Genomic DNA, 14,745 nt, shown 5'->3' with positions numbered 1-14,745 from the left:
CTTTTTCTGAAGCCAGACCAGACAGTCATCTGATATATATGTTCTGGGGGCTTTTGACCAGCCTGTATGCTGCCTGGTTGGGTGGCTCAGTTTCTGGGAGCTCCAGGTATCCATGTTAGTTGAGACTGGTGGTCTTTTTTCTTTTTTTTTTCTTTCTTTTTTTTTTTTTTCCAGAGCTGGGGACTGAACCCAGGGCCTTGCGCTTCCTAGGCAAGCACTCTACCACTGAGCTAAATCCCCAACCCAGAGACTGGTGGTCTTATTATGGGGTCACCATCTCCTTCATCTTCATCAATCCTTCCCCTAATTCAGTCATAGAATAATCTCAAATGGCCATGAAGCACTTTAAAAAAATCATTCAAAGTCCTTGGTCATCAGGGAAATGCAAATCAAAATGACCCTGTGATTCCACTTTACAACAATCAGAATGGCTAAGATCAAAAATTCAGGTGACAGCAGATGCTGGTGAGGGCGTGGAGAAAGAGGAACATTCTTCCATTGCTGGCAGGATTACAAACTGGTGCAACCACGCTGGAATTCAACCTGGTTGTTCCTCAGACAATTGGAAACAGAACTACCTGACAAGCCAGCTATACCACTCCTAGGCATCCAGAAGATGCCCACCATACCACAAAAACACATGCTCCACTATGTACATAGCAGCCGTATTTGTAATAGCCAGAAGCTACAAACTACCCAGATGGTAATCAATTGACAAATGGATACAGAAAATGTAGTTAATTTACACACTCGAATACTATTCACCTATTAAACATGAGTACATCATAACTTTTGCAGACAAATGAATGGAACTGGAAAATATCATCCTGAGAGGGGTAACCCAGACCTCAAAATTACATTCATGGTATGTACTAAGTGGATATAAGCTAAAAAGTACAGAATATCTAAGATACAGGCCAGACAAACTTATGTAGAGAGAACTCATCTCAAAAAGGAATAACCAGCATGTAATACATTATATAAACAAACTTTTAAGTGAGGACAAGGCTGGAGTAGGTTGCATGAGATGAGGTATCCCTATGGAGCTGAGGGACTTACTTGATCTGGACACTGGTGGCAGATTGCTATTTTCCGGTTGAGAAAGTCTGTGCCTCCAAGATCTAAGAGATCTAGCATTTCTTTGCCTCTTTTTGCATTTGCTGTGCCTCTTTATATAATTTGCAGCTGAACCTTTCCTTTATAGCCACACCCTCCTGCCAAAGTCTGACTCTGATTCCAAAGCAACTTCAGTCCAGTTTTCTAGGCAGGTAGACATCAGGCAGGAATCCCCAGCTGTAGGTCAAAACAGAATAAACCACCAGATTTTTCAACTGGCCTCAGGAGAGGCCAGAGAAGCAACAACCTGGCATGGTAGCCTCAAGAACAGTTCTTGGCAATTATCACAAGTTGAGCTCAACATTGCTGTAAGGCAATCCAATACATGGTTACTGTTAGTGAAAAGCAGAGAGGCAGAGCAAACCAAACCAATGCTCAGTGATGGTCTCCCACTGTCTGTGGGGTCCTATTTACTCCTTGATCAAGCATCCTTTACATGTCTGCTTTATCAAAACGTTCTTTCACCTGTGTCTGCTTCAGGTAAACATTCTTTCCTGTGTCTGCTCAGCAGAACATCTTTTCACCTGGGATTGTTTTAAAAAAATCTTTTGCATGTCAGCCTTAGCAAGACAAGGTTTCAGCTTGCTCTACCTGATTTCTTATACAAGTCAGGACTAATAGCCTAGGAATGGTACACCCACAATAGACTAAGTCCTTCCAAATTGACCAATATTTTAGAAGTGTCTTACACATGGATCTCATGGAGACATTTCACCAACTGAGACTTCTTCCTCTCTGATGACTCTATTTTCTGTCAAGATGATACAAAATGCTAGCCAGTCCAGCATGTTACATCTTACAATTCTGATTGCACCTTTCCCCCCATGCCTATAGGAAGAGGTAGACAGACTCCTACAACCATTGCTGCTTATCTCCTCAGCAGGCTTGCACAGATGCAAACCCTTTCCAAGATTAACGCTTAATGGAAATTCTCTGTGGTCTCTACCCAGAAGCCTTTTTCTGTCATTTGACTATACTCTATTTAAAATGAACATATGATCTGTTTTTGCTTGAACCTCCCTATTTTGCTTCAATTAGCCTGGAACACCTGATTCCATTGCCTTAACTTTGGATTCCAACCCCAATCAACCATACTTGTCCCAAATCCAATGTGTTTTTGGTTTTTGATTTTTTGTTTTTCAGGGCAGGTGTATAACAAACAGCCCAGGGTGTCCTAGACTTGCTTGACAAGGCCTAGCCTCATCAAATCCTTATTTTAGCATTTGTTTTTATTTGTATTTTTCTGTATTTTACTCAAACCAATTGTTAATGGTTTTTATCTGGAGAGACAAAAGGAATGAATGTTCTGTGTGCAACCTTGGGCTCCTGTCATCCCTGGACATTGGCTGAAAAATGAACTGAGTTTCTTTGGGGATCATAAATTATCACAGATGGACAAGATGGCAGGACATTCAGACCAGCAAGAGACTGCAGCATCCATTACTCTATATGACTGATGGCTATTGTGACTAACCCAAGACTCTTAAGGCTCTTAAGCTCCATTGGAGTCAGATCCCCTAATCAATGCTGACTTCCTGTCCCAATGGGTGACAAAACAGATTTGTCTACACACACCATGGTTATCGACATGGAATCCTAGATGGTTAATGGAACTGCTGACATCAAATGTGCCATCACTGGGTGACAGATAGTAGGGAAGTGGTAAATCTAGGAGCACCTTGATCACATACTCCATGAGCACTGACTGAGTATGACTGACATGTGGGTAGAGCCTCCAGAGTATTTGCTTGGGAAAGGCTTCATCTGCTCTTGGATTAGACAGTAAAGTCTGATCATGGAACACTAAAATGGCTCAGTGAGTGAGAGTTTGCCACATGAGCTCACAGCCCATAGTGTGATCCCAGAAACCTGCAGTGGGGAAAAAAACTGGTCCTTGAACATCATCTTCTGACACACAGGGAGGCATACACATAAGCACAAACATACATACATACACACACACACACACACACACACACACACACACACGAGAGAGAGAGAGAGAGAGAGAGAGATGCTCACATACATAAACACTCAGAAGCACACACACAGCAATACTCACATACATAAACACACACACACACACTTACACCTCACATACACACATACTAACATAAACACTGTAATGGCTATTCCTGGTTGTCAACTATATCTGGAATTAACTACAATGCAGAATTGGAGGGCACACCTGTGATCTAGATCTTGAGGCCGTTAGATACAAGTTTCTAACTGGATCTTGGCATGGAGATCTTGAGGCATAATAGACAAGGAAAGCTCCAGGCAAGATATTACACACCTTTAATCCCAGGAGACTGAAACAAGGCGGGGGGGGGGGTCTTTGAGTTCAAGGTCAGCCTGGGACAAAGGAGTCCTAGATCCAGGTGTGGTGACACACACCTTTAATCAGGGCCACATCTTCTACTGGAGGCCTACATAGGGACATTGGAAGAAGGAAGATTCACTATTCTTTGACTGCTTGCACTTACCGGCCAGCACACCTACTGAAACCTACTTCTATAGAAGATCACCTCAAACAACCAGCCTCATGGAACTGAGCAACTAGTCGATTGTTGGACTTCCCAACACAGCTGCCCATTGTTGGGTTAGTTGGACTGCAGACTGTAAGTCATCACAGTAATTTCCCTTAATATATCGAGATATTCCACAAGTGCTGTGACTCTAGAGAACACTGACTTATACAAGCACGTACTCAAACTCACACTCAGAAACACAACAGAGCCACACAAGTCACACTCATAGGCACTCGATGATATCAAATCAAAGCACATACTGAAAACAGACTGTGAGGATTTAGTCTGCTGAAGGTGTTAAAATTGGGGAGGCTGGAAAGAGCTTTCTGAATAGGTGTTGACATTCCTCCAATGTAGAGGAGTGAATTAAAGAGGTTAGCAGGTGAGGGACATCTCTAGGAGACAGAATTCTAGGATAAAGAATGCATCCAAGAATCAGTGGGGGGTGACCTTAGCTCTGATTCACTTCATTGGAGGTATGGAACTTTAAGAGCTCATTTTCTGTAGCCAAGCAGGCACCCCAGTGGAGCAATAGAGACATCAACCCATCCACAAAACTTTTGACCCCAAATTATTCTGTCTACCAGAACTGCAGGCAGAGAGGATAGGGCAGAGCCTGATGGGACAGCCAACCAATAACTTGCCCATCTTGAGACCCATCCAATGCGCAAGTGTTGTAAGACCCCATAGTGGCCTTACCTCAGGAGCACAACCCACAGAGCACAGATTGACAAAGTGACCACTGCAATACCATGAGTGTATAAGGTTTTTAATCCACGTATGTGGTGTTGCTCATCCATGCAGGGAGAGGGAACCCCGAACCCAAAAAACACACAACTTTTATTCATTACAGAGGGCAGACTTCAGCAACAGAGTTAGCTGGCCTATTGTCATTGGTGGTTCACAGGACAAAGGATCTGGTCAGGTATTGGCTGGCCTGCTCAAGGGGCTGTTCTTGGCTCAATTAGTCACTTTCCTCATCCAGCCCTACACCTGGCCTTGGAGAATCACTGGGAAAGGTCTAAGTTGGCATGTCCCTTAGAGGTGGGGGTGAACTGGGTGGTCGGGCAGGGTCAGGATGACATCTTGTAGTTGTTCTTGGAATTTACCACAGGGCAGGGTAGAGGGCATTTCTGAGAACAGTTGTTTCTTTGTTTTGTCTTAATTAGCTTAGTCAGAATCTTGACCAACAAAACTTTATCATATCACTGGGCATCCTGATGTCAGATGTATCTCTCAAGAAAGGTCACAAGTTTGTCATAGGCATCCTGACCACCAGATGTATTTCTCAAAACCTTGTTTTTACAGTCTTGTTTTTCACATCTATGAAACTTTATTTCTTCAGAAGCATCAGTCCCTAACATTATTACTAATATTGTCTTATGCTTGGAGACAGGTACATGTTGTCCTCTGAGAGGCTCTACCTAGCAGGTAACTCAAACAGATACAGATACCCACAGCCAAACAGTGGATGGAGATAGGGGACTATTATCAAAGAACAAAAGGATTATAGGCCCCAAAGGGGATAACTACACATGAAAACCAGCAGAGTCAACTAACCTAGACCTTTGGGGTTCTCAGAGTGTGAACTACCAACCAAAGAACATATACCAGTTGGACCCAGGCCTCCCCATACATATGTAGCAGATGTGCACCTTTGTTCATGTGGTTCCCAAAATTGAGGAGCTATCCCAAGATTTGTTGCCTGCATTGGGATATGTTCTAACTTGTCTTTCTGATCTGGCTTCAATGTGAGAGGAGGCACCTAGCCTTGAAGAGACATAAAATGCCAGGGTGGGGGAATAATGGAGGAGGACACTTGCTCACATGAGAAGGTGATGGAGAATGGCAGAAGGATTGTGGGAAGGGGTGACCAGGAGTGGGGCAGTGAGTAGGATGTAAAGTGAATAAGTTAAAAATAATAATTTAGGGCTGGCGGGATGGCTCAGCGGTTAAGAGCACTGACTGCTCTTCCAGAGGTCCTGAGTTCAATTTCCAGCAACCACATGATGGCTCACAACCATCTGTAATGAGATATGATGCTCTCTTCTGGTGTGTCTGAGGAGAGTGTATTAATAAATTAATAAAAATTTTAAAAAAATAATAATAATTTTAAAAAAGAGAAAAACAAGAGTAGAGGACGAAACCTTGTGCCCAAAGATGCTTTAAGTCTTCCTTTGAGGACATGGCTAGAATCCATACCTTCCCTAACACAGGGGGAATATATATATATATCCTGAGAGGTAACTATAGCTATCAACAAAAACACTCAGAATTCTCCAGCCTATTGTTCTGCTGGCCAAGAATTCAGGCATCTGTCAGTGGTCTCTGACAACCCAATGCTGGAGTGAAAGGTGTCACCACAATGCTACTTGTTTGATTTTTTTAAAATAGTATAATTTTTATTCATGTGCATGATGAGTACAATTCTCCTCCCCAGAGACTGCAAAAGAATGTCAGATCATCTGAAGCTAGAGTTACAGGTGGCTATGAGTATGAACAATAAACAATCCTCCCCACGAAGAGCACCAAGCAATCTTTTTGGCTTTCCTTTGTCATGGTTGAGCAGTGACCTCTCTCATTGCCAACAGGAACATAGCACGGCCTCCAAGTTGTAGACAGAGTATTCTCCACACCCTGCACAAATGTTACTCATAAAGCAGATCTCTTTTGGCTGCCTTATAACCTTGAGTGTGCCCATAAGATCCGAACAATGTTGTTGAAATCGGTGTGGGAGAACATTACCAAATTCATCATAGACCTCACAGGGGGCAGGGTACATTTCTTTGGTAAGCTGTCTCAGGTTGGCAGTGTGCTGTAGCAGCTTCTTCAGGATGTCCATAGATAAGAAGTTCATCAGAAAATCAACCTCAGTGAGCTGGGAGCATTGGCTCAGAGCAGGCAGGAGGACATCCATTTGGAAATCCGTGATCATACAACTCTTCAATTTTAACTTCTGCATTGTAGCTGTCAATCTTTTTAGAAGTCTTGCTAGAAATTCATGACTTAAATTTATAAAGTCAACGCCACTCAGATCCAGGTGCTTGAGCTGATGGACTCTTGGACACTGGGAGAGATGACTCATATCTAACTCTGACAACTTGCAGCGAGTGATTACAAGGGTCTCCAAGGGACTGTTTAAGCACCTAGAGAGAGACAAAGAAGATCACATCCTCAAAATTCAATAGCAGCACACAGAGGGCAATGATTTCAAGGTAGAAGAGGCTAGTTAGGTCCAAGGTCCTTCTGAGCTCATAATGAAACTCAAGATCAGAATACTCCCTGATAGTACACAAATAAGTCCTGCTACTATAAATAGAGGACTCAACCCATCGCACTATGGTTGCTTTTGCCTGGATCGCTACAGCGCCCTCTGCACTTGGGAGCCCAAAACCACATCAGTGGACAGATGGTATCAGGAAGGGAAATTCAGTAGTACTGTCTTGGAAAGACTAAGTACCATTCCTGGCTATGACAACCTCGAGCTCAATGAGCCCCACCTCCATAACACGGACTTTGTCCTGTCCACAGAGCTTCCCCATGGCCACAAACACTCTCAATCATTACTCAACCCCTACCTGTGCTCAGATAGCCTCAGACCCATGGGGAGACAGAGGCAGATGGAAAGTGTTCATACAGTTCCCAGGACAGAACTGACACGGAGCAAAATGTGATATAAGTTTTCATAGCCTCTGTAGATCTGTTTTTGCTATATCTGGGTTCTAGGCAAGGAACTTTTCTAAATCATGGACACATATGTGGCAGTTTGAGTTTACTGAAGTGACAACTCAGGGAGTAGAGTATCACCTACTCTAAGACCAATTATTCTAAGGTTACATTGGAGTGAATTTAACAGTGCCTGGAAAGCCAGAGGTGTGCACTGAGATTTCTTGTAACTTAGAAAGGCTTTGATCTGGCCCCTGGATAACGTTCTCTATCCTTACTTACCCGAGCACTTGGTCCAGGTGTTCATTCACAAAGCAGACATCATTCAAATAGAGATGCTGGAGCTTGTCGAGTTTAGAGAAAAGGGGAATGATCATTCTTACATAATAATCTTCCACCTCTTTATTTCCAAGCCAATTCAAAGATATGTGGATATTATGGAGAAGGAGTCTTTGAAGGTTTATCATCTGGCCCAGGTCAGGGGCTAACATTGCAAGGGTTTCCAGGTCCCAGTGTTCATACACTTCCAATTCCTGGATAGAACTTGGCTCAACTATATCCAAAAGACATGGGTCGTAGAAAGGGTTGGTCCAAAATTCTATCTTCTGACAGTTCACCTGTACTACATCTTTTCTCTCCTTTGCCCACTGATAAAAATATTCATTGTATTTACTTGAATGCCTGGGATTTACAGAAAGGTTTATCCACACGGTCACTGCCTGTTTTCCCTTTTGTATGGGATGATAAATCAATGATTGTGGATGGCTAATATCTGGAGAGAAGACGCCATCCTCCATTCCAGTCCACACATTCCAGAAATTGTGGTTGACATCTCGTAAATCAAGCACTTGTAGCTTGCACCTCCTGTGGATCAAGTGGAAAAACAATTCAGATGACAGAAGAAGACTGTGTAAGCAGCTCTCACCCTATCACACAAAGCCCCTTAAATCCATTCCTTGAGGGAAAAGGCCAGGACAGACTCATCGTACATTGCCTGCCTCTGTTCTCTGCTATGCCACACACACAACTGTTCATTTTTTTCTCTCCTCACAGATAGTGGCATCAGAAGCCTCTGATTCAACTTGGACCATATTGTGAATACTTCTCTTGATCCGTACACTTCCCCTCATACTACTTTGGTGTCACTTACCCTGGTTGAACCTTTTGTGCCAACAGCAAATCCAGGCCACCCAGCACAGCCTTCAAGGTCTCTAGATGAGGTGTCCTCATCAGCGCTCCCACAGGAAGGCATGGGAAGGGCCAGGCTACCACCATATGCCTCAGGATGATACTTTGTTCACTGCTGAACGCATCCTTGAAGAGTGCTGGGAAGAGCTCCAAGGGAAGTTCCTGCAGAGCTGAGACGGTCAAGGCTTCATCTTGCAGCAGGCTTCTTCTTCCCAGCTCCAGAAGTGTGGGTGGTGTGTTGAAGTTCATCGTGGCTTTCAGGTAGGGAGATGCTATGGAAGTAGCCAGATAAAGAAAAATCTTCAGGGAAAACATTTTTTTTAGCTTGTCTAATTATACAAAGCAGACCCAGTCTCAGTCACTGCTCTGGCAATGTCACAAACCTCTATTTCTCATTAGACACTGTCTGTTTTCCCACATTTCCCTTAAGGGCCTCCTGGAGATTCATAAGCTCCCATTTCAACTCAATCACATCTACAGTTCTCCTGCAGGGAAGGTAGTATCAGGACAGTCATCCTGAACTCCACACTTTTGTATGAAATCATCTACAAATATCTCTGACTACCCTAAAAAGCAAAGATAACCGTCCATACACAAACTATACCTGAATTCAATCAATGGAGCTGTTGGGGAGAATCTGAAATGTGGATGTTGTAATTTCGACTTCCTTAAGGTTTAGACCCAGTAGCCACACTGAGGTGTAGCCAGTTCTTTAGGAGATTGAATAGTGAAAATTGTCAATTCGATGCTTTCATGGGAGTCATAATTTCCTTAATTTTCACTCTAAACTTATAATCATTTTGAAGTAGGAAATTTTAAGGTACACCGCAGATATCGGTATAAAAATAAGGTGCTCCCTTAACTAAAGTCCAAGTCCTGGAGTATTACATCTTCAGCTCTCTATAAATGGCACAAGACAGTTCAACTTGAGGTCTCAGAACTCAGGATTGGGAGACAGAAGGATTGTCTTTCATGATAGCAGCATGTGGAGTTCTAAGCTTACCCGAGTTAAATGATCTTTCCTACTACAAAACAGTCACACCAAACATGGGACCAAAAAACAATATATAATAAACAAATATCAAAAATACTAAGATGAAATGGGAGAGTGGCTGGCTGGGTGAGACGGGGTGTCCTTATGGAGTGAGTACTTACCTAATCTGCACACTGCTTTCAAGTTTTTGCACCCTAGCAGGAACAGGCAGTCGCTCCCAACTCCAAGCCTCCGAATGACTTTTGCACTCATACTGAACCTTATATCCCCCTTTCCCTCACACCTTACCTTCTTAGCCCCACCTCTCAACAAGCTGTGACCTGATTGGGTGATTTAATTATTTTGACACTTACATTTATAGCTAGATTGAATCAGATGTCTACATGGGAATATTTAAAATCAGAGATTCTTATCAAGGTCTCAGGCCTTCCAAGATGTTTCTTCTTGAGAAGCTCTGAGATTACTTGTTTTAATGAACTACACATTTTGGGAGCTTCTTGTTTGTTCGTTTTTGTTTGTTTGTTTGTTCGTTTGTTTGAGACAGGGTTTTTCTGTGTAACCATGGCTGTCCTGTATGGAACTCACCATATACTTTGGGCCAGTTGAACTCAATATGAACTCACTGCATCAGCTTTCCCTGTACTTCAACTATTAGGTGGGTTTGAGCCATACCACCTAGATTCTCTTCAACTCTCCTTGACCATACTGCATCATGAGAGACTGACTGTATGATCAGAAGGGGAAGCAGAGGGACTTAGGAGAAACATGAATGACACCAAGCACATACAATTATCTATCAGGGAATGCTGAGAAGCAATCTATTCAATCAATGAATAGATGAAGAACAGTCATTGAACCCTGTCCTGGCTTTTGACTGGAGTTGGAAGAGGGTGGGTTCAGGTGGCCCCCATCACTATCTCAGTCCACAGTTTATAAAGTGCTTTGAACACTGTGTCTGGCTACATGTTGCTGACTGGCCCTTGTACCTCCGTGGGGAGGTGATTCTAGAGCCTGTATCTCCCTTTTCCTACTAATTCCTGCAGTGGCCAATGAGACTTCTTCTGTTACAAATCTTATGGATACTCAGTGGTGGACTAGTTGCTGGGTTCATCTGTTACGTAGGCTTCTAAGACTTTCACTGCAGTTATATGGGCCTATTAAACTAATCCTCAAGGAACATTTTTCAAAAGGACGATTCCATCTTCCTAAACAGGATGACTTGTATCCCAGACTGGTTTCATGTTGAATATGGAGAGAGGAATAGCGATGAACAGGATCCTGATTCTCTGGCCTCCACCTCTCATTCTGGTGGATTCATAGGTAGGTTATGAGCTGGGCCTAGATTCAGGAACCTAACCTTGTGCCCTAGGACTGGAAGTCATTGCTGAAAATCGAACATGTCACTCCAAAGGCCATTAGCTCTTTCAGAAGAGGGCAGGCCTGATTGTGTACATTTGCCTCTGGGAGGCACAGGGAAGAAGGACAAAGCAGTCTTTCTACATAGTGGTTCCTAACCAGAGTGGGATACATCAGGGCCTGTCTAAGCAACAGCGACCAAAAGCCCCAGAGAAGCTACCAAGGCAAGATCTGGAATCCGGAAGGTTACTACAGAGGTGTCAAAGTATTGCCTGACCACCTGTGAATCTGAGCCCTACCAAGCTGATCTATATCTTTAGGCACCAACAAAATGAGGCATGACACAGTTCTCCCTCAGACAGTCTCCCAGGATTGCAAGTAGCCAAGATGGCTCACAGAAATTCCTTTCTACTGCAGATGAGCATCTTAGACATCTGTTGTTGATCCAATCTGAGTGTTGTACCAGGGAGGCTAAAAGCAGGACCATTGCAACCTCATGGCTAGCCTTGTGAATACGATTGATTATATGGTACCCTGGGCTTTTTGTTTTGTTTTGTTTTTAAACCAAACAAAACAGAACCAACCAGATATGTTGACTCACATTTATTGTCCCAGAATCCTGGGGGCAGAGGTCTCTGGATTACTCTGTTAGTGGCCATCCTGGTCTATATAAGGAGTTCCCACACTATTAATCAATGAAGCTAGACCATAAATGGAATAAAATGATGGTATTGATTACTAAACTAATTATGATTAAGTGGGATGGTGTTGGAACATGCATTTAACCCTAGCCTTACAGAGGCCGAGGCAGGTACAGCCTGGTCTACAGAGCTATTTCTAGATAGCAAGATCTATACAAAACAAAACAAAAACAAAAATAAATAAACCAAAACAAACAAACAAACAAACAAAAACGCCCTGCCTTGGAAAAACAAAAGTCTAATTTTATTTTACCTAGGCAGGTTGAAATATTAAGAAATAGTTCAGACGACATCTGCTTATTTTTCAGATTCATCTCATAGGAATTTCTTTGGGGATGATAAACAAATAAATAAAATCACACATTTAAATGTGATTTAGAGATGCAAATGGTTGTGCAGAGTACACTTCTGGGTGAAGGCAAGAGGGTCAGGAGCACATAAAAGGTCCTGCTGATACAAAATTTCAGAACCTCCAAGATAACTGGGAGGAGTCCTGGAGAGGGTGCAATGTTGATGATATGGCCAAATCCAGAAGCCCAGAACCAGACCAATGACTCATTATAATGAGCTTTTGTAGTGAAGAAGTGTGGACAGAGTGGTATCCTGTGGGACACACTGTGACACACCACAGCTGCCATAGGCTGTTTTCTATGCTGTGTTTATTTTCTTGGTTCTTCTTTGTATTTTCTTTTCCTTTGGTAGGAAGGTTGCAAAGGCAGGGGGCAAATATGGGGGGAGATGGAGTTGAGTGGGACTGAGATGCTCGATGTGAAACTCACAAAGACCCAATAAAAAGTGGAAGAGAAGATTTACCTTTTCAGGTGTATACACTATTTTCAATTGGATTCTTTGGGATTTAGATATCTAGTTTTTTGAGTTCTTTATTTATTTTGGATATTAGTTCTCTATCAGATGGGGACTTGGTAACAAAATTTTCCATTCTTCAAGACAGATGATCAAAATGTGAATCCTTCTTGAATGTTCACTCCTTCTTTACAAGGAGAACAAGAATACCCTTGGCAGGGAATAGAGAGGCAAAGATTAAAACAGAGACAGAAGGAACACCCATTCAGAGCCTGCCCCACATGTGGCCCATACATATACAGCCACCCAACTTAGACAGGATGGATGAAGCAAAGAAGTGCAGGCTGACAGGAGCTGGATGTAAATCTCTCCTGAGAGGCACAGCCAGAATACAGCAAACACAGAGGCGTATGCCAGCAGCAAACCACTGAACTGAGAATGGGACCCCCGTTGAAGGAATCAGAGAAAGAAATGAAAGAGCTTGAAGGGGCTCGAGACCCCATATGAACAACAATGCCAACCAACCAGAGCTTCCAGGGACTAAGCCACTACCTAAAGACTATACATGGACTGACCCTGGGCTCCAACCTCACAGGTAACAATGAATAGCCTAGTAAGAGCACCAGTGGAAGGGGAAGCCCTTGGTCCTGCCAAGACTGAACCCCCAGTGAACGTGATCGTTGGGGGGAGGGTGGCAATGGGGGTAGGATGGGGAGGGAAACACCCATAAAGAAGGGGAGGAGGAGGGGTTAGGGGGATGTTGGCCCAGAAACCGGGAAAGGGAATAACACTCGAAATGTAAATAAGAAATACTTAAGTTAATAAAAAAAAAAAGTAATAAAAAAATTTTCCATTCTTTACCTGCTACTTTCTCTGAGTGTCGCTATTCTTTGTCTTAGAGTTATTTTACATTTTCCTTCAGTAATTGGTAACCTTTCTAATATTCTTTTCATTTGTTTCTTGAGACATGGGTTTTACAGAAAGCCCTGTATTCTGGGCTCTCCTGGAGCTCACGTTCTATAGCACACTGTCCTTGCCGTTGCCATCCTAGTGCTGGGATTAATATTATGTTCTGTCACTGCTCAGCAAATACCACCACAACCTGTCCAATCCAGAATTGTTTAGTCTAGCCTTTGGTGGTTGTGAAGCCACAATTCTCCTGTCTGCTTGTGAAGCACGTCCAAAGTGCCCTCGTTCCTAAAGATTCTATCTAATTCCAACCGATCTTGGGTGATTTCATTCCCGTGGGAATGGGATCACCAGGAAACCGGAGACTTCAGTCTATATTTTAATGATAAATGAACTATGCTTAGTTCTCTCAGCCCTCAGGATTAGAACAGACCGGTGTTCTATTGCTACTCAGCACTTACAAATACTGTTTTTGTTTGCTTGCTTTACTGTTTTAAGACACACATTATCCCTGCATGTTAAACTCACAATATAGGTCAGTTTGGCTTCAAACTCAAAGATCAGCTTGCCTCTGCCTCCCTGTTGCTGGGATTAAAGGCACACCAAAGAATGCCAGGTTTAAAGTGACATAAAGATCAGCAGTCATAGCACTTGAGTAACTCACTGTTGTCATTCCAGCAGGGGTTGCTTTGAATTCAAGGTCATCCTGACATTCTTAATGGCTGTTAACCCATAGAAACCATGGTGACCCAATTAATATTGTGGTTAGTCAAGCCTCAGGTTTCTGAGGTAAAAGAATCTCTCGAAAAAAGAAAAGAAAAAACAAACAAACAAACAAACAAACAAATAAAAAGAATCTCTCTGAGTTCTATGCCAGGCTGGTTTAGATAGAAATATCTCATCTCAAAAAAGACAAATCAGTAACCATATATACATGCATGTGCAATCTCTCTCTCTCTCTCTCTCTCTCTCTCTCTCTCTCTCTCTCTCCTCCTCTCTCCCCTCTCTCCCCCTCTCTCCCCCTTTCTCCTCCTCTCTCCCCCTCTCTCCTCCTCTCTCCCCCTCTCTCCTCCTCTCTCCTCCTCTCTCCCCCTCTCTCCCCCTTTCTCCTCCTCTCTCCCCCTCTCTCCTCCTCTCTCTCCTCCTCTCTCTCCTCTCTCCTCCTCTCTTCCTCTCTCTTCCTCTTTCTTCCTCTTTCTTCCTCTCTCTCCTCTCTCTTCCTCTAGCTCTTCCTCTAGCTCTTCCTCTCTCTCCCCTCTCTCCTCTCTCTCTTCCTCTCTCTTCCTCTAGCTCTTCCTCTCTCTCTCTCTCTCTCTCTCTCTCTCTCTCTCTCCCTCCCTCCCTCTCTCTCTCTCTCCCCACCACACACACAATATTTGAATTGAGGACAAGGCTAGATTAGCTTGCATAAGGGACTTACCTGATCTGCACACTGGTAAAAGGTATCTGAGTCCAGGCAGGGGAAGGCTCTGACTCCAGC

The 14,745-nt window shown here is 43.3% G+C and overlaps 1 protein-coding gene across 1 annotated transcript; it reads right to left on the bottom strand.

The window, feature by feature from the left end:
• Positions 1–6,225: 6,225 nt before the first annotated feature.
• Positions 6,226–8,750, bottom strand: Pramef5 (PRAME family member 5). Its single transcript, XM_006238356.4, has 3 exons — positions 8,464–8,750; positions 7,596–8,177; positions 6,226–6,793 (listed from the first exon to the last, which is right to left on the bottom strand). The coding sequence occupies exons 1-3, from the start codon at positions 8,748–8,750 to the stop codon at positions 6,226–6,228; spliced, it is 1,437 nt and encodes a 478-aa protein (XP_006238418.1).
• Positions 8,751–14,745: the final 5,995 nt, after the last annotated feature.

Source organism: Rattus norvegicus, chromosome 5 (assembly GCF_036323735.1).
Source record: "Rattus norvegicus strain BN/NHsdMcwi chromosome 5, GRCr8, whole genome shotgun sequence".
In the NCBI taxonomy this organism is placed as follows: Eukaryota; Metazoa; Chordata; class Mammalia; order Rodentia; family Muridae; genus Rattus; species Rattus norvegicus.
The sequence above is the reverse complement of the archived record's forward strand: the minus strand, read 5'-3'. Positions and strand labels throughout refer to the sequence as shown.